The following is a 23,912-nucleotide window of genomic DNA, read 5'->3' as shown; positions in this document are numbered from 1 at the left end:
AAGAATGCAATCCATCTATACTCCTACCATCTTGACTCAATAGCATAAAACACTTGGCCACATCCGCCTCATGTAGCTTACTATATAGGCTTACTAAGCTTTTAGACAACTTGCACCACTGACCCAATCTCTAAACTCCACTCCATCGTGCCAAAAATCTCTCTCCAGGATTTCCCAACCATATCCGATGAACATGTATTGTATACAGTCATTGTCTCCTAAATCTGTTGCTCAAATCCAGCCTCTCTGTCCCAGAGAAAAGGCCAGGGGCTCGCTATAAAATGCCTCTCATCCTAAATTCATCAGGTGTTTTTCTTGTGGTGCTGTGTGACAAGTCCTTCTGTCACCCAGCTCCAGATGGAAGCTGGGACTAAAAGCTTGCTTAGGGCCAAGGTGCTCATTATGGAGGGTATGTTTCGTATTACAGCTCGTCAGGGTATGTATGTATGTATGTATGTATGTATGTATGTATGTATGTCTCACCATCAGTGACATGATGTCAATTGGAGATCATCTGATGATGACTGAACTCTCCATTATAAAGGACACATCCTCTAATAAGTAATAAGCATTCTGTGTACAAGCCTTGACACCACATGACCACCCATCCTCTCTCAATTAGTAGTTTTAGAATCTGTTACTGACCCTAATTTGAGGGAACCATTGTTCACATAAGCTTTCATATAGTGATTTAATACTGTTTTCATACCAGTTCTTTTTTTTTTTTTTTAAGATTTATTTATTATGTATACACTGCACTGCCTGCATGTACACCTGCAGGCCAGAAGAGGGCACCAGATTTCATTGTGGATGGTTGTGAGCCACCATGTGGTTGCTGGGAATTGAAAGCAGCCAGTGCGCAGTGGCCATCTCTCAAGCCCAGGGAAAGATTCTTTTTCACTGAGAATATTTGCCTAGAAGGCCAACAGACCTTCTCAAGGGAATGTTCCAATTCCTAGTAAAAGGTTTTCTGTGTTTGAAATGTTAGTGAGACCGAACATTTAAACAGCATTTATAAATGACTCTGTCAAGCTCTTTATAGATGCTAATTCACTTACAACACCATGAGGCGGTGCTGTCGCTGTTGAAGATGAGGAGACAAAGGCTGAGAAGGGGTAAGTAGCTCAGGAGTGACACTATGATTTGGAAAACGGACTAGCAGTTCTCTGCCCACAACTCCCACACTGCCTCATGGTGAATTTCAGAACACAACGGACAAAGAAAGGATGACAGACGTTTCCAGAGACAAAAAACAAGTTACATGCATAACATATCACTTCTCAAGGCACACACGCAGTGCACACCTATAATTCTAGAACATGGGAAGCTGAAGGAGGAGGGTCAAGTGTTCAAGATTAGCCTGGGCTACAACAGCAAGACTCCAGCAGAGCAAGGCCATGTCTAATTAAAAACAACAACAAACTTTATCCACAGCAGCATGAGATATTAAAAGAGACCAATGCCTTTAAAATTCTGAAGAAAAAAAAATAATTTCTAGTAAAAAACCAAACCAAAACAAAACAAAAACAAACCTGTAGCTTGATCAAGCTATGGATCGGCAATACAGATAGTTCCAATATGCAAAGCCTAAATGATAAAACAAACCAAAGCTGGAGCTGGACAGGATCCAAGCCCCAGAGGACCCGACACAGAAGAGGAGGAGCTCAGGGTCCCCTATGCACAAAAAGGTGCACAAGAAGAGCAATTCGGTTTGGACCTGGCATGAAGGTTCTAGAAGACAATCAGCAGGGAGAAGGATTTGATAAGATTGGCACATCTGGGGGTATGAAGCAAGTGTTGATTTGGACAGTACCTAATTCTTGTCCCCATCTCATCCTGAGTGACTTCTTTATAGGAAGACCAAGACAGCAGAATCGCACGGAGGGGGTGGGAAGGCAATTATTCAATATACATGTCTGTATTGATCAACTAATGCCCTAAAGTGAGAGATTTACCTCAAAACTGCTTGTGGGTATAGAATAAGTGCAACTCTCTGACAGCTAGGCCTGATGAATGCACTCTTAATGACATCAATAATCATAGAATCAGATGAGAAAGGAAACAAAGGACAAATGGAGTGTACCCAGAAATCATTCTTTATGCCAATATATTTATATAAGAAATGTAACTTGTGGCCACCAGAAAAGACTCCTCCTGGCTCTTGCACTTAAACTTTACACTAGTTATTTTTGTTCTCATGACTCCTTCCTCCCAGTCATTCAAGACTTCTATCCCATCGGTGGTCAAATCAGCCAGTAAGCATGAGGCACTTAAGGCATGTGAAGCGCAGCAAGGCTCAGGCCTCTGCCTACTCTAAACACAAAGCGCTACACAGCCCTGGCCACACTGACTGCTACCAAGGCCCACAATGCCTTGTAACCGAATGAGACCGTTGGGTACTCCTCAGGCCTTGGACATTGTCCTTGCCATACTGCACTGCCCTGGAACTGAGATCATTCCAAAATTCACAGCATGAGAAATCAAGCTCAACTGAGGTTTGTTCCTTTGACAGTCACAGTACTTCAAGTTCAAGCCATCTCGGTAGTGGGCGGCGTGGCACCCACTTGAAACGGATGATCATGGCAAGCCTGGCAGAGCAGGCTGCAGAGCTACCCTTGATAGCTCACAGGGGGCCAGAGGGTCAAGTGCTGTCTCCTACAGTAAGCCCCACACTGAAGGCTGCCTACTTACACATTTCCCCAGATGGATCCACCCTCTATCCTTGAGTCCACTTTCAATCCTAGCTGTGACACGCGTGTGTGCTCGTGTGTGTCTCTGTGTGTGTGTGTGTGACTGTCTGTCTGTCTGTGTATGTGTGGCTGTCTTGTGTGTCTGTCTGTATGTGTGTATGTCTGTGTGTGTGTGTCTGTGTGTGTATGTGTGAGAGACTGTCTGTCTGTCTGTGTATGTGTGTCTGTCTGTGTATGTGTGTCTGTCTGTGTGTATGTGTGTCTGTCTGTGTATGTGTGTGTGTATCTGTGTGTGTGTGTCTGTGTGTCTGTGTGTGTCTGTGTGTGTGTGTGATTTACTGGGTACACTACAAGGCATGTAGTAACTGCCAATCATGGCAGTAGTAACCAGTGCTGCTAGCATGTTCATGTCATTTTCCGTATGGGGACTTACTTTTCACTTTGTCTGTCAAAAGGGGAGTCATTGTTAAAATCCACAGCAAGTGCTCCATAAGCAGTAGAGGCTTTTGATTTGCCTTAGTGTCTATCATAAAAATTATTTATTACACCAGGCTCAGTGGTGCACACCTGTAATTCCAACATCTGTGCGGTGAGGAAGGAGGAACATGAGTTGGAGACAGCCTGAGCCATGCAGTGAGTTCAAAGCCAGCCTGAACTCATAGCAAGACCACTCTTTTCTGTCTGCACAGCTCACATGGTGCTGACGGCATCGCTAGCTCACGGCTACTTGTGTGTGTGTGGAAGGCAGCTCTCCCTAGTCTCCAAGTATGGACAGTGTGTCTTGGACTCCTGCTTCTTCCATCACGCAGAGTCCTGAAAATTCCAAGAAACCCCACTCAGGTGGGCGGGCGAGCGGACTGTGTAAAATGCCTGCTTTCTTAACCTCCTTGAGTTCTTTATAAAGGGGGAGTGCTTTGTTGAAAATTAGTGCATTATTGCCATAATTAGTTTAGGTTCATAGGGAGACGCTGCATCGACTTGGGCAATGGGAACAAAGCACTGGACTTCCGTTCTTAGTGACAATGGTGGGCACTGTGAGTCCCGGGACTGATGTGCAGGGCTCTCGTGGCAGTGCTTCCGAAGAGGCCTGAGAGATGCCATGTCCAGAGCTTCTCCTCTTATTTGAGAGGCCTGAGAATCCAGCAAGGGATTTGCTGTGCTCATGTGTGAGCTAGAGATGTCCCTTATAGGAGTGACACTTACTCACATTACCCATTGATTACTCCAACCCCAAAATACAATACCAGTAACTGAGGGAAAAGATCTGATGGCTCTGACCACAGCAAAAGGATGGGGTAGATCAGAAATCTTGTCTTGAGCCCCCTTTAAAAACTTGAGTAATTATAAAAAGCACGTTTTGAATGTCCAGTGGAACCCCCTGGAGGCAGAGGCCCAAAATAAAGAAGCTCAAAATCAAGACTGGATAGATAAAGTTGAAACCATGGAAGACTTGGGCTATTTGCCTCTTGGTTGCAAAAGGTTTAGGTTTTAAAGGCTTCATGTGGAGCAACCAGGAAAGCCTGGGGTCCTCGGTGGTAGAGCCAAGGCTTGCAATATAAAGCAAATGCTCTATATGGCTGAACACAGATCCCCAGTGTGATAGCGTAGGTTAGAATATTTCCCCATTGGCAACGGAAGTCATCAGGAAAACAAGTCTCCACCTTGCACTTTGGGGAGAAATTCTTCATGGATAGTTTAAAACTACTGGCCTCATTGTCATAGTCCCAGATGTCTTAAGCCGAGAAGAAAAAATAAGTCAAAGTGGTTCAAAACCAGTCAAATTTTCTCTACAGGGTCACACTGCATGACTCTCATAGTTAGCATTTATCATCAAAAACATTACAAAACAACCATTCATAAATTACCCTTAATAAACCATTAATAAAATTACATGTAACAACCATCATACATGAATGAATTTAGAAGGAGAAGGAGGAAAACTAACAGAAATATACTCCACTGCACTGACTGGAGAATAAAATAATGTTTAAAATGTGTAGAGAAAGCAATGGGCCACTCAAAATCAAGAGACCTGCACTTGTCACCCCCTGATGGCTGAAACCCGTGGCTTTTTTACAATAAATACCCAGAAGGGAGACTCCGAAAGGCTGGGAGAGGAGGCAGACTGGCTGGGGAACCTCAGGACTTAAGAGCTGCCATGGCAACCAGTGCCCTGGGCTTTGCCTCTCATCGGTCCTGATGGTTCACTGGAGAAGCCCGTAACTCAAAACTGCACAGACAAAGCGCCAAGAATCTCTCCAGCTACAAGATCGAGAGAGGGGATTCATAAGACAGAACCTGCTTGGTGCTGCTGGGGATGCCCTTTGCTGCTGGGGATGCCCTTCCCACCGGAAGATGGAGGGGTGGCACGGAGGAAGCGGACGCACCAGTGGGATGTAACCCCTCCCCCAAAGAAAGGTCAAATAATGGGACACTGACGTCATGGAATTGTCTGCAAAGGTGACCACAGTACATCAAGCCAGGAATACCAGCAGGCCGTAGCACAGTATGGTTCCGCCTACAGGGCGACTCCATTCTGTTGAGTATGTGCTCTCCATGCGTGGTTAGAACATGTGGTAATGGCATCTCTGGAGTGTGTTAGGCCACTAGATCCTGTTTTCAGTTTGGTTTGTTTGTCTGCTGTGCTGAGTGGAAGCCAAGGCCTCACTCACACATTCTAGGTGAGCACCCAGCTAGGCACTACCACTGACCTGTGGTAGACCACTTTAGGAAAATGTAGGCCTGGACAAAGCCCCAAGACGGAAGACAGAACCTCGGATCAGAGAGCACTTCTCCCCCAGGGTCAGAATGCTGGTGGCTGTTGTGAAAAGAAGTGGTGTTGTGTTTAATGTGTGTCTTTTCCATCACAAACGTGCACTTCTATAGGAACACCACACCAGGCAGGAGCAACCCTACTGGAAGAAATCCGTTTCCACTGGTGGTATAGAAAGGCAGCCAGCCTAGCAGCTGTCCTAGGAACATTTTACATCTTCTAGAAAAAGGAAGTACAGTCACAAGGGAATGGCTCATGTGAGTCACTGTTGGTGTCCTCCAAACAAGCTTCATTTGCAGAGCAGGAGGCTCCCTGCTTTTATGCCTATTTCTGAATATTAGAAGAAAGTTGTCTTCTAGTTTTTTTTTAACCTGCTTCGGTGGGCCAGTATCTGCCTTCCTAGAAGGTTTCTGGAATTTCTAGCCATTTGGAAAGCAGCCAAGGAAGGCAGGAGTGTCAGCATGCCACTCACAGCCCCCACACCTTATTTGTCCAAACGACCATAGAGTTAAATAGACATCTCTAGCTGGAATTCGCCTTAATGGCCCTGTTCAGCACGTCATTCCCTCTGGACCAATAGGCCTGAGCTTGTGAATATGCAACAATCAAGGCAGGTCAAATTAGCTCTAATTATGCTCCCTACGTTTCTTTAACATCGCTATTACATTAAGTGGTAATATTAAATGTGGAACATTTTTTATGCCTCTTTGCTCACTTACACATCAGACAACATGGAGAAGTGGTCCCTTCTTGCTTCCTCCGGCCCTCTCCCATGCTATAGACTAGTCAAAGCAGGTGAGTAAAAACTGTAAGCCAGCTCCGCTGCTGAGACGTGGATAAAGGATTGCTTGCCCAGTGCCTGAATGATGCACTTGATGAGAACAGACCCAACTGTAAGGAACTGGGCATTTTAGGACCGAGGCTTCACATGGTTGTTCTGAATTAGTTACTTCCCCAGGTTAGACTGCTTGGATCAAATGATCCCCTTTCCTGAAGTAAGATCCCGAAGCCAGGAACACCTTATTCATTAAGAATATTCCTTTCTAGAATCCTTCCTCATGAAAGGGGTTGGCAGTATGTCTCAAGGGTGTTAAAATACAGAGCCCTTTCATTCAGTAATTCTACCTCCGGATATCTTTCCTAACAACCAGAACTGTACCCAGAGGTGTTGTTTGTGTGTGTGTGTGTGTGTGTGTGTGTGTGTGTGTGTGTGTGTGTGTGAGCGTGCACTAGTTTATGTATGCTCACTCGTGTGTGTGTGGTACATATACATGTGGAGGCGAGGGACAATCGGATCATTCTTCAGGTGTCACCCCCCCACACACACACACACCTGTTTAGAGAGTCTGTCACTGGCCTGGAGCTCATTAAGAAGTCTTAGCTGGCTGGCCGGTGTGCCTCAGGGACCCAGCTGCCTCCACTTCTCAGGGGCTGGGATTGCAAAGGCTTTACTGGCTGAGTTCTCTCCTAGTCCACATGTGGGAATTCTGGGAAGCCGTTACAAAATCCAGTTTCCAAGCATTATTTAATGGCATCGGAAATATTCCCACTATAATGTTAAGTAATGAAAGCAAGACAGTAGCGGGACTGCAGAGCGGCACAACCTCTATGGAGGGAAATTTGGCAGGCGGTACCGTAAGGCACGCACGTTGCCCTTTGACCTGGTGGCTTTCCTTCTAGGAGCCTTTCCCAAAGCTGCACTGTGAGAGCCATGGCCACTGCTGGCTGCCTTGCTATTTGTAACAGCAGGAGCAGGGACAGCCCTGCTGTCATCACTAGAGACAGACCAGCTGGATTTTCAGAGACTCACAGTGGAGTACTATGTAACTATAGAGTAAGGAAGAATTTGTGGCCTTATTTGGAAAGATCTCCAAGAGGGTCTAATGTTTTGTTAAGAAAAAAAAAAAAAAGCCAAAATATAGGCCAATTCATGTGGTATGTAGCCTTTTGTGTGAGAGATGGATACAGGATATGTGAGGCTGCTGCCTATAAAACATGGAGTGCTAGTTACAGTAAAATGCTTTGAAACAGCTAGATTTTAAAATAACAGAAAGCTAGAGTAGTAAACATGTTTACTAACAACATATGAATTGGTAACGGTCCTTTATTCTCATTATTATGCGCTGCACTGTGTGCGCTATACTTTGACACAGTTAACACTTGAGTGCATTTATTGCCACCAGCATCAACACACGTGGGAGCTAAGTGTCCACACTGAGTGGTATGGAACCTCTGTGGCTCCATCACTGTCATGTAGGACCACTGTGTGTGCGGCCCACCATTGCCCGAGTCACCATCACGTGGTGCATGGCTTCCGCACATTCTCAGGACTATGCAACTGCTACCACAAGCAATTTTAGAGCAGACATTCTCTCTACCCCAAACAAACCCCTGGTGTAGCCAAGGCTGACTTTAAAATGACTGTGCAGCCAACAATGGCCTTGAACCCTTGATTGTCCTACCTCCATCTCCCAAGAGCTCTAAGATCCGCCTATGCTACCCACCATGACAGGCCTTTACTGCGTTTCTTGATTGCATCGAGAGGCTGCATTGAATGAGTTGTCCTCCCTGGATGATGAAAATCTTGACAGTCCACTTGACAGGACTGAGGGACAAGCCTCTGAACTGGTCTGTGAAGGCATGTGTAGGGAAGATTAGTTGAGAGGAGATGACCCTCTTCAAGGTCAAATGGCGTCAGTATAAAAAGGTCTGAGAAGAAGTCAGAGCCGCTTGCTGCCTGCATGGCTAGCCACGTTGCTAATGCTGCTGGGCCATCCCTGACAGCAGAATCCAGCTTGTTTGATCTTCCAGAGTGGACTGAGAGCCGGTGATTCCTGGACTCTTTCAAGCCTTCAGCACAGACTGGCACTGCATGTGGTCATGGTTTGAGTACCCAGCCACTATCCCTTGGAAGACGTTCTAGTAAACACCTCTCTTGGTTGGTTTGTTTATGTGTACTAGTGCTTTGCCTGCATCTATGTTTGTGAACCACATGTTGCCTGGTGTGGGAGGACAACGTCAGAAGAGGACATTGGTTTCCCCAGGACTGGAGTACAGATGGTTGTGAGCCATCACACAGGCGCTGGGAATCCAATTGGGTCCTTCACAAGAGCAACAAGTGCTCTTAACCCTGATCAGGGGATGCTAAACTCAGAAAGATGTAGAGCAGAGGAACCAGACCAATGCCCCTGACCCCACAGAGCAAGCTTGGCTCACCAAAAGTGAGAAAACAAGGTGTTGCCCACCTCAGGATGTGATGCTCCTGAGGTAAAGTTTTAAGAAAATCTGTTGAATTGAATCAGCCTCATTTTTAGCCTAGACTACTTGGAACAGGAAGAAGATACCACCAAGACCACAGCCGACCCCTGTCAATCAACACAGCACAGAGCAATGCAGGGGCTACTGAATTCACGTCGAGGGGAGGGCTCTCCACTCTTTCCGAAAATGTGTGTCTAAGTCTCTCAAGGTACAGACCTGGCACACTCACGTCAGGAGCCTTACAGCTTCACATCCACTCCGGTGAACACCCACGGCCACCAGGCAGCAGAGCAGAGGCCCCCGAATCAAAAGCAGTTTGGTTCATTTAAAGTAACAATCCTTGGAAAGTGGGGACGAGGACATAAAACAACAGAAAAATAATAGTAACTGACCGGCCAACGTCCGTTACGGAGTTGCTGTGTCTGGCTGCAGCAGTGCAGGGGGTAGAACACAGAGCCTTGAGGCATTTAGGTGAAACTGGCCTGGTTAGGAACCAGGCCTATTACCCACTTGCTTTCTTAGAAGTAACAACTGTCCCCGTTTGGCTGAGTGGAACTTTAACATGGGTGACCCCATCGTGACGTTAGCCATTGCAGCCGAAGCTTAGCCCAGCCGCAGTCATTGGTGTCTATTTAAACATTTAAATAGCATCTCTATTGGACTCCGCTTTGACACTGTGTATCAACAGATCTTCACATGTCAAATGCTGGTCATCTGAGCATAACAGAACAAGTACTGTAAATGTGCAGGGAGGCGGGGCCGGGCTTTGGTTACAACTGTGTCTAAAGGGACAGATCACACATGAATTGCCTGAAATTGGTCTCGGCGTCTTCTGGTTTGGGGCCAGGGCAATGAGCAGACAGAGGAGCTTTCTGTTTGTCCCCACATGTGGGAAAGGAGATGGGTTGGGATGAGAGCCCCGCTCTGCTCGCTGCTGCCCACCACCGACCGGCCGGCTGATTCACCCTTCATGACCGTGGCCGCCCTCTAAGAATGCACCCCCTCCCCTATCTAGGACATATAAACAGCAATGCGCGGAGAACTGTAAGACGATTATAACATTTTAAAAAATATATTCTCTGAGTAGATATTGTTTTTCCCTAATCAACTTCTCTTATTTCCCAATTCTTTTTCTGGAATTGTTCTTAAACCACTCTGGAATACAGATTTGAATAAGAAGCTCTGAAAGTAGATGATATTTTCAATTAGGATTATTTAGCTTTTTTATTTACTATATGGCATTACAGAAAGGGTTTTCCTCCTAACTTAAAAAACTTTAATTTTAATGCCAATAAAATCAAAACATTATTTCTGGAATGTTCTTTGAGAACTAGAGATATTAAGCATTTATAGATCTATGCAAAACCTCTGCTTGATTCAAAAAAGAAAGCACAGTCCCTCCTTATGTCTAACTTCTGTTACTATAATAATAATATATTTAAAAACTGACAAAGTCAACTTCAGGGAGGGAGGGTTTATTTTGGCTCACAGTTTCAGGTTACTATCCATCATAGAAGGGCAGTCAGGAGGCAAGACACCCCCCTACCCCCCTCCACCCCCCACTCCCCCACCCCCAGTCAAGAGCCAAGGGAAATGCAAGTACACCTTCCTCTTGATTGGCTCTACTCCACTCTTAAGTAGCTTAGACCCCCACCCCCGGGAAAGGTGCTGCCCACTGCTGCTGGTCTTTATATCCAAAGGAGGTGGGTTCCTTGTGACACCCACATCCACTATGGATTCAATCTGTGTATAACTTTAGTACCTCCTCCTACAGCTCTCACTGAAATCTTTATCTGTACTTAGTGGATCGTGAAAATGTGTGCGACGTGTTCTCTTGACACCTTACCATGGCAGGTTAGACGCTGCTAAGACAAACACAAGGTCCTCTGAGCGGGCCAAGCCGTCCATCTGCACCAGTAACTCAGTCTTCATCCGAAGACTTCCTTCATGCTCTCCCCTACAGAGACAGAGAGCTATGAGTCCCTCATGACAAGAGTGGCTCTCACAGCAATGGCCCTGTGACTAAAACAGGCTCTATTCTGATAGCAAGCACATTAAAGAAAACTAGCATCTCAGGTATTTTATTTTTACATGAAAAGTAGTAAAGAGGTAAATGACACAATGATGATATTTAAAAGAAAAGCAAAGGTTGACTGAGAACTAAAAAATAACTGAAGAACGGTTAGATTCACCGTAAGCCAGCTGTGTCTACCTGCTCCGTTATTTAACCCTTCTAATCTGCCATAATTGCCAGGTGTGGTAGAGGCTTCAGACTGGTGTGGCTGAGGCAGGAAACTTGCCATGAGTTTGAGGATAGCCTGGGCTACATAGTTTCAGGCCAGCTTGGACTCAAAACAATCAATTTAGTTAATCAATTGAAATGGCATAATAGAATAACTCCTTCACTTATAGGGCGGGCGTCACATAGTTTTTGTTTCTTATTACTTGTGTATGTGTTACATTTCTGTGTTACAAAATCCCTACACTGAATTGGCTTCATTCTCTCATAATGAAATGCTTGATAATGACACAGATTAGAATCTGTTTTCTGTGCAAATTTGCCCTCTCAGCCTCCATTACTGTTGCCTAAGTCCCTTCCACCCAGTAGCATGCCACGAAGATCTGAACACTCCGGTTGGAGTTAAGCCCAGATTACACTGGAGGGTCCATTTATTTTCACTGATTTAGTCAAAAGAGAGCACAATGCACTGTCGACCTCCTGTGCATGTGTGGAGTGAGTCGCAGTAAGCACACACTGAGTATTCCTTATCCCAGATGCTGACGGCCAGTGGCGCTTCAGACTTTCTGAATGTTGGGGTGTTTGTGTTTACATAAAGAGTTGGGCACCTCGTCCTTTTCATATAGCCTGAAGGTGATTTATATGATATTTTATATTCCACATATGAAACACACTGCCCTTATTTTTGAAACTGGGATCTTCAAGTCCTATGCAGGGACACCGAAACTCGGGGAGAACCCGGATGAAGCACTTGCCATCAGGGATGGTAGAGGAAGAAGGAGATTAGTGAAATCTAGACCACAGGGAACTCTAGGAAGGGTGGTCTACATGGCAGGAGGCAAAGGCCACCCGAGGCAGGCCAGAGAGGCCTGTCTTTGGAGGAGGGAGACAACTCGAGCACCCAGGGGCCTGTGGCTTGGGTGCAGCTGGGTGATCATGTCAGGCTGGTGTAGCAAGGCAGAGGACTGCAGTGGGGTCTGACAAGGCTCAGTAAGGGCAGGTCCGTGTCCCGTGTCAGTCAGCTATAACCCCCACACGTCTGCCCACGGCCTTGTTTTTCTGTCTCCCTGCTGGGAAAATGGTTCCCACTGAGTAAACGTTCACAGATTATTTGCTAATTCGACTTTTATGTTTCCAACAAGCAAACTCTTTGCCTGTTATTGCCATGGGCTTTGTCTTGATAGCAGACTATTGCAGGTCACTAATAAATACAACCGCACAGAGATTTTTCCAGACACCTGTTTTTATTTTTTCCAGACAGAGGTGCCAAATTTAATAAAAAGTTTCAGAAAGTATCTCTGATCATCAATCAAGTTGAAAGAGTGTTTTCCTAGCAAACACAAAGCCCTGGGTTCAATCCCCAGCATGTGTACTCACACATGTAATACCACACTTGGGACGTGGGAGCTGGGGAGTCACAGTTCAGGGTCACCCTCAGCTATAAGTGAGTTCAACACCAGCCTAGGATACATGAGAACTCTGAGGGTGTTTGGGAAAGCTATATGGAAACCTACTATTTTAGGTTTCATATGTGTGTGTAATGATTTATCTAATTATTCTTGATCAATAAAAAATGGGAGTCAGATATCAGGGTAAGAACCTAAATTGTCAGAGAAGGGGCGGAGGAGCTACCAGTGACCTCCTCCCTCTTCCTGTTCCTCCACCAAAAGGGCTGAGATCCTCTCTAAGCACCGCCTTACTACTTCCTGTCTCCTATCTATCCTGAGTCCTCCAAAACCTCTATGGTTAATTGTGGTCAGCTAATGGCTAGCTCCACCCTCTGCTTCAAAGCAAACTATTGTTAGAATTTGATCAAAATATCATACAACATGTGTGTATGTGCACGTGTATGTGTATGTACATGTATATGTGTACACACATGCTCATGCATATTCATATAAGAATTTAATTGGAGTTGTCCTTCACAGGGAATTATATTCATCCTAGAACCCATCCATAGGTTGTCAAATAAAAAGCCTCAAACTCTCCTCTCCTCTATTGTTGGTCAAGGGTATTCTAGAGAACCCCAAAACAATATAAGCTATTGTTACTGCTCTTGATTTCCCATCAGAGCTTAGTTGTAAGATCCTATTGCTGAAGACAGCATACACATGGGTCATAGGACATTGAGAAATCATGTTAGTATTGACCAGGAAGCTTCTTCCCATGCAGGATGGTGGGGGCGGGGAGGTCAGTGGTCTTTTGTTGTTACTATTTTTCAACACAGGGTCTCACTAAGTACCTCTGGCTATCCTGGAATTCACCATATTATCCAGCCTGGCCTCGAACTCAGAGAGATCTGCCTGCTGCCTCCGGGTGCTGGGATTAAGGACGTGCACCATTATGCCTGCCATGGGAGTCAACAGTCTTATCCAGCTGTGACCCCTGTAAACTACAATAATGACTGGTATGGCAACAGTCACATGAATGCTCTGGGGGTAACCAACTGCTTTCTGATTGGAGTCAAGTCCCGTTCACTGGACAAAGTGCATGCCTGGTACTGGAAATCTAGCCAATAACCCAAGGTTGGGGAGTTCACAGGTCTCAGGAGTGAACTTACTACTATTATTTTGTTAACTGGACATTATTCTTTATCATATAAAGAATATAAACCCACACTCTAAATTCATAACTCTCTACTCATAGACTAATGGCATTCTCATACTTTATCAAAGAAGTGTCAAAGTGCACAGAATAAGTGACTAGAGAGTGTGCAGCCACACACAGAACATCCTAGAGAATGCCCTCCCTTCCCTAAGGCTCAGGCACCATTCCAGAAACGGGGCAGAACGACTGTGAGAGCCAGAGGGCAGGGACAACCGAAGCAAACAGCTACACCCATGACCTCGCAGCAGCTGTGAATGCTGGCACCAGACCTGCACAAGAGCAAGCCAGTTGGCATCCTAGCATGCAGTGGGAAGGGCTCATGAACCCTCACTCCAACTCAGGAGCTGTGGACACTGATGGCTCTGGGGGAGGGGGTCGGTTCTCTTTAAGGGTGTGGCTCCTGGTAGCTGATCATGCTGCAGCCGATGGCCCTACACTCAGAAGTATATAGTCAGCACAAACCAGAGTCAATGAATGTTTAATAAATAATTTTTTAAAAAATGAAGACATGAGCCAGGCATCGGTGGCTCACACCTTTAATCCCAGCACTCAAGGGGCAAAGATAGGCGGGCCTCTGAGCTGGAGGCCAGCCTGGTCTATAAGGCAAGTTCCAGCACAGCCAGGGCTACACAGAGAAACCGTTTCTGGGCGTACACTGGGGAAGGACTGAGGGGTAGGGAGGAACCGGAGAAATTAAAGGGAGCAAATTAACTGGGAGCAAATGTGCTCAAAATATACTGTATGAAATTCTCAAAGAATTAATAAAACATATTTTTAATTTTAAAAACTTAAAAATGGGGAATAAGATGATAGCTCAGTTGGCAAAGTGCTGCTGTGTAAACCCTAAGGACCAAAGTTTTCATTCCCAGCATCCCCATGAAAAGCTAGACACAGTGACACATTTTCTCAAAACACACAAACAAAAACAATTTGGAAAGAGACCCCTGCCCCCCCCACAGAGGTACACAGGATACACGCACCAGCACACATGTGCACACATACAACACATAACATAATACAGTTATATGTACCAGCACACATGTGCATACACACAACACATAACACATACAGAGTTGTATGCACCAGCACACATACAAATACTCATTACATGCACAAGCACAAACATGTGTGAGTACACACACAAGCACACACACACTACATACACGTTACATGCACCAGCACACGTGCACACACATACTACATGCAACAGCACACATGCGCACACACACAACACATGCCACACACACTCACAAAATCAAGCAGGCAGACAAACCACCCCGTATGCCCCTTTGAAAGCATAGCCAGAAAGCCTGTGTAACTGAGAGGTGCGCCTTCTTCCTTCTGGGGACATTTCCAGACACTGCATCTTTGTAAATAGTGTATGTGACACATATCAAAGAATCCCTGGTTTCCTTGGCTCACACACCATCGAGGGCCTCCTCCAGAGAATGCGATGCAGAAGCGGCCCATCCTGTGGCTGCATGGGCGAGCCCCAGTCCCCACTGGCAGCCCTCTGGCTCCAGAGGAGGTTATTTTGAGGCAGCCAGGCCATCATGGCAGCCGAGGGTCCTGCGGCTGGACCATCTTCAGGCCTGAAAGCCACTCTGTGGGGAAGGAGGATGATATTTCCTCCGGTTATAAAAACTATTTAAATCAGCTACTCAGTTAACAGGATCTAATTTAAAGACCTTCCCATGTGTCTGCAGAAAATCTGTGGGCTCATTAATAGGCTCATTCTGCTGGTAAATATCGATAGGCTTCCGACCATCACACACACTTACAAAGGGGAAAAATAATGACCAAAAAAAAAAAAAAACACACACACACACAACCCTGTCTGTTACCCAGGAGTCATGCCTCTCTGACTCATCACAGATTCCAGCTCGTCCAGGAAGATGGTGGAGGGGGCGTGATAGCGGGCAAGTTCAAACAGCACCTAAGGGTGAAAAGCAAGGGAGGTTCAAATGTGTGTTCTTACCATAGTCCTTGTCATACACTTAAACTCTGGTCCTCAGACGTTCCCAACTAAAAGTTTACCGTTACTGTAATAATACACATTTGTTCTACACCCGTACTCTGAGGCAACTTTATAACCATCACTATCCTTTCTCCCTAGTTCTACCCTAGGGGGTTAGATGGTCCAATTATTTCAGTTTATCATTTGCATAAATTAGAGCCAGAGAGAATGAGTGGCTAGTTCAAGGTCAGTAATGATAAATACCAGAGCTGAGGATAAAATTCAGTTCCCAAGCTTCTTATTGCCTTGTTAACCCCCAGGGACACCTGCCCCAGGGACACCATTGTTCCAGGTGGACACAAACATCCTTAGAGTACATAGGACCATGTGTAACGTTCCCCCTCCCACCTTTGGGGACAAGAGGATGGTTCGCAGAAGGAGGAATTCCGAAACGGCCAGCCATGGATAACAAACTGAAACTGTCCTTTCCTGCTCCCCAGTTGATCCCCCAGGTCCTCACCCCACCTCAACACTGCCTGCTAGGATTGGGTTCGTCGCGTTCGTCACACACCTCTATTTTCACTTGTTTGTCTGGCATTGTTGCTGGGTTTTGCTGTCGTTTAGAGACAGCTTAAGCCATACTGGAACTTACAATATAGCTCAATTTGGCCGGTGAACTCAGGGGTGATCCCCCTGCCCTGCCTCCCAAATGCTAGAGGAGCAGATCCTCAAAAGCAATTCCTCATTGAATAAGATGTTCTGTTCCAGAGTAAAATATTATAGGCCAAACAAGAGCAAGAAAGCAGCCAGCAAAGGAACAGACATAAAAACAAAATAAAGAGCCCGACAGGGAGATATAGTGATGGTGAACAGTGTGCAGAGCTAAATCTTTCCTCCTTTTCAAATCCTGCAACTCATCTCTTGAGCCCCATACACAGTTCTTCACTGGCTGACTGGAGAGTGCAGCAGTGACTTAGGAAAGAGCACAGAGTCTTTGGTTGCCATGGGGATTTATCCTCCTTGTCACTCAGCACAAGGAAAGCATCACAGGATAAACAGGAGGGGGAAAGCTCCAGTGTGGCTTTTAGGAGCAGGGGCAGAATAACCCTTGGAGACCTTCCTGCCACCAGGGAGGAAATCCCTCACCTTCCCCATGACTCGGGGTCTGATGAGCCCAAGGTGATATGCCAGCACCTCCCTGTCACGGGATCCTGCTTCAAAGGACCTGGCTCCTTCTCATAAACTAAGAGGACTGTGTGTAGATATTTCCTTTAACTGAAACTAATGAGACTCAAGAAATAAAGGGAACCTCAAAGTACCAGAAACTAAAGGGAACTTACAAGACTCAGGAAGTAAAGGGAATTTACAAGACTCAGGGAATAAAGGAATTTACAAGGTTCTGAGAATAAGAGAATTTGCAGGCTTAGGGGAGTAAAAGGAATGTACAAGGCTCAGGGAGTCAAGGGAACTTACAGACTCAGGGAGCTCCTGAAATACAAGATTTATAAGGCCGATTCCATGGAGCATGAACAATTGGTTGGTACAGAAAGGAGATTCTGTGACTAGTGGAACTCCCAGAAAGTTGTTCGTTCAGGGATCAGCAGGTATACAGCCTCCATGAACAATCACCTAAGCTAGGTGGGATTTTCCATGACGCAGATGGCTTTACTTCTATGACCACTCATCTATGTTCCAAAAACTCACTGGTTGACACTTAGGTAGAATGATTTATTTGGTACGTTACCAGTGCCCTATCTGAGTGGATACACATTTGTTCACACCTCCCCAGCAAACATCACGAAGCAAAGGACAGTTCTGGGAAACTTATCACTAACACCTCTCTCATACACTGGGAACCAGCCAATTAGGAGCAAGTAACTATTCTTCCTGTCACAGAAAGAGCAGCCCAATTATGCCTGATTTTAGATGTGATTACGTTAGCTGCAATCTACCCAGTGAGAAAGAGGATGTTCGAGCCCTGTGTCAGACCCACACACAATTTGAAGGAGCTTACTCGGTGTAGGAGACCAAGAGCCTCCTAAACAATAAGTGAGAAGAACTAACTGCACTTAGGGCTTAGGTCTCCAGATTGCTCAAATTACTGAGTTTCCTTTCCCGGAGAATAAATAGAACCCTGGTAAGTGCTTCTAGAAGCATTAGTCTAAAATGTCCAGAGGTGCTCAGAGGAAGTTAAATCATGAGAGGGGGAGGGAGACGTGATCATCAACAGGTGTATGCATTTGCTAAAGAGATCACTCGGCTACTCAATAGTGCTCAACTCCTAAGAGGCAATAGCATTAGGAGAGGAGGGGTTCACAGCCCAAAGGTTCCCTATAAATAACTCCTTAATTGGAATAGAAAGAGAAACAAATGGGAGAAAACACTTTTCTCATTTAGGGGAAGGGCCTAAAGGGCTTGCTTTCTCTAAAAACCTTTACAGGAAGAAGTTGACAGAATGATGAGAACCCTCCAGGTGAGGATCTTCCCAAATCTCAAAGGACAAGGAACAAATAACTTCCGCAAGGAAATAAGATGAGAGCCTTCAAGATTGGCAGGGCTTTCCAGTTTCATCCTGAGTATTTTTCAAATATTTAAATCAAAATATATTTTCATAAGAAAAAAGAAATGTGCGTCTTCTACCGTAACTTGTAAAATGCTCACATTAGGGGCCTGGGAGATGGCTTGTTCAGTGAGGTGCCTGCCATGTGAACATGGCGGATGAGTTCATATATTCCAAATCAAAAACATGTGTGCTTCCACTCATTTCTCTTACATGTGTGGTGAAGGAGAGGGGGATCGGGGAGAGGAGGCTCTGCCTCACTCCTAGAATAAAACTACAGCAGAAAGAAGAAAAAACCTGAACTGAATAAAATACTCATAGGGAAGGGAGAAATTTTGTGATTTCTAGCCATTCAACACCGAACAAGGAACCGTTTCCTTTCCATCTCTGTTGAGGATATTCACGGAATACCCAAATATACATGCCTGCCCACCTAAGACTCGTCCAGGGGGTCTGGGATCTTTCTGTAAGCACTTTGCAATGTTTTGTGCTCGTGGTTCAAAACACGTTTTGTGACAGGACATGAATCTGTACCATCCATGGGAGGGCATCTTTTGTGAGTTGTATTACTGTTACTCAACACACAGAAATTAAACACACACACCCCAGAGTTGTAGGCTGATAATGATTGTAGTTAACTGAATGTCAGCCCTTTGAAACGGAGCCAATCAGAACCCTGGAAATCCATCCACACACCTAAGAGCAGATGAACAAGAGTCCTTGGGGACCTGAAATAGTCTCAAGATAAAGATCAAAGCAGAAAATGTAGGTAAATATTTTCACAGATTTCTTCTTGGTCCAGGCATGGTGGTATACGTCTATAATCCCAGTACCTAGGAGAATGAGGTGATCCCAGAAGACAGATCATAAGTTTAGGGCCAGCCTGGGCTTCATCTACAAAAAGACCTTGTCTCAAAACAGTGCCACTACAATAAACGAACAACAACGGGAAAGAAATACAGTGCTGATGGGGTGATAAAAATTCATAAAAATGTAAACATTTGAAACAACTTGAGAACAATATCAAGGGACTAAGGGCCAATCTAGTGTTGTGGCACTTGCCTGGAAGGCAAAAGGCCTGCATTTAATCCCCAGAAGATGACTGACTGAATAAATAGTCAAAGTAATAAATAATAGGTACAGCTTCATTTTTTAAGCAAGCCTTCTAAAATATTCCATTATGTCTCCCAAGCATCTATAATCATTTGGAAATCAGCCTTACGAGGAGCGTAATTCCAGCATAATATTTTAGGATACTTTCTCTTCAGAAAGTAAATTTTACATTCACTTAGTATTGATTACTTATCAGTCCTTCTACAGGGGGCAACAGTCTAACAGGGTTTCTGGCAAGGATCCCCCTTCATGGTGAGGTATACATCATAAGCAGCTGTTCTCTTAGGGTGACAGGAGATGCAGCAAAATGTCATAGTGGAAGAGATGCTGTGGACCAAGAATGAGATATTGTGAAAGATGGAACGGGCCTTCAAGGAAAGAGGATGGTGTGCAGGCAATGAGCAGAGGGAGAAACGTTGCTCAGAACATCCAAAAGAACAATTAAGCTTTAAGTCTCTCGATTCCTCCACCGAGTACTTAGTGTAGGGTCTGGCACCCAGCAGCGGCCTCTCACTAAACGTTAACTGGATATACTGTACACATTTAATAATGAATGGTCCTTGCGTGGAGAAAACAGCAGGCCACTTTAGAGACATTTATTCTAGCTTTTATCACTAAATTGTGTGACTCAAAAAAGGGCTGTTGGCAACTTCAGAAGAAGGGAGTCCATGTTTTGCTGATGGCAATCTGATTATTATCCACCTGTGACAACTAATCCACTTCCTAGGCGTTTGGTAGTCACGATCCAAGTGGAATCTAGCGTATATATCACCTTGAAACAAATAAGCATAAGTTTGTATTTCCGTATTCTAGGAAAATGATTTTTAAAAAAATACTAAGAATTCCTACCCGGACAAGTTTTTCTGAATCCCCTCTCCATTTGCTGACAATAGTGGATGCAGAAATGTTGAAGAAGGTGGTTTTGCATTCAGTGGCCACAGCTTTGGCCAGCAAAGTCTTCCCTGTACCTAGGACACACGAGGATAAACATGAGCAGGTGTTTCTGCTCCTCGCCTCCCACCGGCATCCTCTGCCTGGTTCTCAGGCAGAACAGAAAGATGCGTTTACCTGGAGGGCCATAAAGCAGCAGTCCTTTCCAAGGGGAGAGGATCCCTGTAAAAAGCTGTGGGTACTTGGAGAACAAAGAACAAGGTGAGCATGGAAACAATCAACCGCGCAGCCTTAGCAGGCGGGCAGGGGGCCATGCCTTAGCAGGCGGGCAGGGGGCCATGCCGACGGCCACTCTACAGCTCAGGCCACTTTTTAAGGTCTGTTCCGTTGTGTGTACCTTGCTTGTCACAATGGCATTTTCACTCTGGGTAAAAATGTCAGATTTAACTTTGTTTGTTTGTTTTTAAGATAGGGTTTCTCTGTGGCTTTGGAGCCTGTCCTGGAACTAGCTCTTGGGGCCAGGCTGGTCTCGAACTCACAGAGATCCACAGACTTAATTTTTACGGCTTCTTAAAAACAATAAATAAATAGGGGAAAGAAAGGTATATGCAGCTATCTTCTCTGTGACAACAGTTATTTCTTAGGCTTGTGGTTTCCTTTCCCTCTGAGTTCTCTATGTGGAGTGTTTAGCGCCTTTTTAAAATTGTAAAGAAGGCACAAATTCAAGATGAATCCTACAGCCAACCCATAAAGGCGTGTGCCCGTGTGGAGCTCTATGTGAAGCCTGCAGCAGGGGCCGGGACAGACAGAGTCAGAGGAAGCTCGCAGATTTCAGCTGAGTCTGTTCCATTAGTTCAAGTTCAAACCGTCCAGGAGCTGGGCAGGACTGGTATCAAGGACAGGGGAAAGGAAATGGTAAAATTACTGCATCCTTCGAGTCTCAGTCACACTGACAACAAACTCACTATCACAGAACTAACACATCCGGAAAAGGGGGAGGGGCTGCAGCTCTGAGGTAGATCTCCTTCCTACCATGGTAAGGGCCGTGGATTTGTTCCCCAGAATAATGAGAAGATAACACACCCAAGGTGCCTGTGACATTCTCTGTCCTCCCTAAAATTTCTGTGCTATGGTCTCTCTCTCAGTTCTGAATAAACATAAGTCCTACTCCCATATTAACAGCAGAAGAAGGGGATGGGGGGAAGGTAATCTGAATTTAATGTTTTTTATTCCCTTAAAATAGAAGTATCCTGGGGCTGGAGAGATGGTTCAGAGAGAAAGAGCACTGGCTGCTCTTCCAGAGGTCCTGAGTTCAAGTCCCAGCAACCACACAGTGGCTCACAACCATCTGTAAGGAGATCTGATGCTGTCTTCTGGCATGCAGGCATACATGGAGACAGAACATTATATACATAGTAAATAAATAAACATTAAAAAAGAATAAAATACCCCCCTCAAATCAAGAGCTTCATGGAATCAGAGGTAGCAATATACAGTTGTTGTTTTAATGAGTAATCCTGGCTGGCCTTAGGAAATTATAGTTGTTAGCCCCAAATTCTGGATAGTGGCTTCCAACAGAAGAAGGCAGAGTTCTCCACCACCTGCATCTGGTTCCTGGCCCTCTGACCTTGCCTGACCTTGCCCAAAGGGATGCTAAAATATATAAAACCTGCTCAGGACCTCTGCAAGAGCTGCAGCTGGGCTAGGACCCGCACTGGAGTAGTGCCCACTGGGCTCCATGCTCCTGCACCGACACAGTGTGGCCCAGACAAAAGGCCAACTTACAGGCAGATGGCAACAAGCCTTCCCTTCTTGACACAGCTTGTCCAGTTGACAGTGATCAGAAACACAGTTCCCCAAACTTACCCTTATTGGGTACACAACGGCTTCTTTGACTAACTGCTTGGCCGCGTCCAGTCCAATGATGTCATTCCACTTTATGTTGGGGTTGTGCAGATAAATGTCCTGCAATGTGCATTTGATTTTTGTTTTTAATCTGTGCTGCCCTGTTTTCTACCATTTCTGGAATAAACATGGCAGCACAGAACATGACTTAATAGGCTATAATAAGGTGTTGGTGATAAAAAATGTTTCATGAGTATTGTAATGCATACTCACACATACATTATAATGTGGGGTAAGTTTACCAAAGAGAAGGTGAAGTATTCGGCAATTTTCCCTGAAGAAGATATTGATAGCATAATACTGTACTTTGGGGGGGGGTTGTCTAATGTGAGCCACCAGTCAATAGCAACCTGTGCTGACTTATGACCATAGTTGAGAACTGCCCCCAAATTACCCTAATTTTTAGTGAAAATATATCCTTGCCAATGCCGGGCATCTGTCTAGCTGTTTGATCTGGCAAACGCGTTCTCGATCTATTGCAAAGAGAGACTGCTCCCACACTCCCCTGGAACCAATTCCCTTTTTCCCTAGTGAGCATCTCCTGCTTCCAGCTGGGACCATTGCTTCTGCAACTCCCAAGGGGGCCAACAACCAAGTACTGCCCTTTCCCCTCCTGCCGGACAGCCTTGTAGCAACCGCCCTAGGGCGATCAATAAGTAGCTTTTACTGATAACTAATTTACAGTTTCCCAATTTCAATGTCATAAGATGCCTCTGAACAGCGACTCAGGCAAACAATGTCTGGAGTATTACTTATTTTTTTTTAAGGTCCTCTCCTATATGTCATTCTGACTAAAGAACAAGTCTGAAGACTGTTTCTCTATGTGTTTGTTTGGTGTGTTTTTTTTTTTTTTTAAATAAGCGAGATGTGCACATGTTTCAAAAACATAAAAGTATGTTTTGGAAACGGCATATGATGTTATGGCCCCTATGTCCATCTCCCCTCTCCCCGGCATTCTCCACCAAGAGTTCCACTTAACTGAGAGAAAGTATTTATCCGAAATGACGGGTCATTGTTGGACAGGGTGGTGACAAAGGACTCAGTCCTCCATGTTGTGTGTTTTTAGAGAGGGTCTCACTCTATACCCCTGGCCTGGAATTCACTGTGTAGCCAGCTGAGTGCGGGATGACGGAGGCTGCATCACACCTGACTCGGGCTTTCAAAACTTGGGGAGAGCACACATTTCTGACGAAGGCCTTTCTTAGGAAGTCTTGGCAATGAGGGTCACAAGGAGGGTCCATCTCCTTTAGTATTAGAACCATCCATGGATAAGTGCATTCCTCTCCACAGTCCAGAGGTGACATGAGTTTAACAAGATGGTGCTTAGTTTCCCAACCCAAAGTCCTTCCTCATGTACATCCAGAGTTATCTGTCACAACTCAGCAAGTTTGCCCAGTGCGGTAGTGATCTTCCCGTCACCGGAAGCATACAAGAAGGAGCCGTGCCCACTTCCTCCCATAGTGTGGGGTCCTCTCAGGTCATCCCCACTCTCTACGCTGAACTTCAGTCATGCTGGCCTTTTGCAAAAACAGGAAGGAGATGGCAGGTTTTTGTGGGTATGAGAAGTGCTAGCCTCTGCTTCCTTGTGCGTCCTGACCTGGCTTGCGCTTTATCCTGCTTCACTGATGAAAACCTTATGGCCGCCCGGTCTTCTCCATTGCTTTATCACCCATCCACTTCACTGAAACTACCTCTTAACATACAGGCTGCCCTGCCCAGGACCGGGTTGCCAAGGTTCTCCTCTCTCTACCCAATTCTCCACCTGGAGACCCTTCTTCTAGAACCCGCCCCTCTCTCCACCCCAACTTTGCTCCGACTGCCGTCCAGCTAGCTCCCTCTCCTCCATCCTTTTCCTTTTGCTCTCCAGATGCACTCATCCATGTAAGCTGAGTCTCCTGAGGTAAGCCTGGGCGGGGTGG

The 23,912-nt window shown here is 45.4% G+C and overlaps 1 protein-coding gene across 1 annotated transcript in view; it reads right to left on the bottom strand.

Annotated features, from left to right (window-relative positions):
• The window catches only part of Katnal2 (katanin catalytic subunit A1 like 2), a 51,528-nt gene that overhangs the window by 3,135 nt on the left and 24,481 nt on the right, over window positions 1-23,912 (bottom strand). The window contains exons 9-13 of the mRNA XM_051202098.1: window positions 21,955-22,053; window positions 20,266-20,329; window positions 20,047-20,165; window positions 15,412-15,503; window positions 10,568-10,678 (exon numbers count right to left, since the gene is read on the bottom strand). Coding sequence (XP_051058055.1) covers window positions 10,568-10,678; window positions 15,412-15,503; window positions 20,047-20,165; window positions 20,266-20,329; window positions 21,955-22,053 — 485 coding nt within the window. The remainder of the gene's footprint in view (window positions 1-10,567; window positions 10,679-15,411; window positions 15,504-20,046; window positions 20,166-20,265; window positions 20,330-21,954; window positions 22,054-23,912) is intronic.

The sequence above is a fragment of the Phodopus roborovskii genome, unplaced genomic scaffold, assembly GCF_943737965.1.
Source record: "Phodopus roborovskii unplaced genomic scaffold, PHOROB, whole genome shotgun sequence".
NCBI lineage: Eukaryota > Metazoa > Chordata > Mammalia > Rodentia > Cricetidae > Phodopus > Phodopus roborovskii.
Note: the sequence above shows the minus strand (reverse complement) of the source record. Positions and strands in the feature narration are given on the sequence as shown.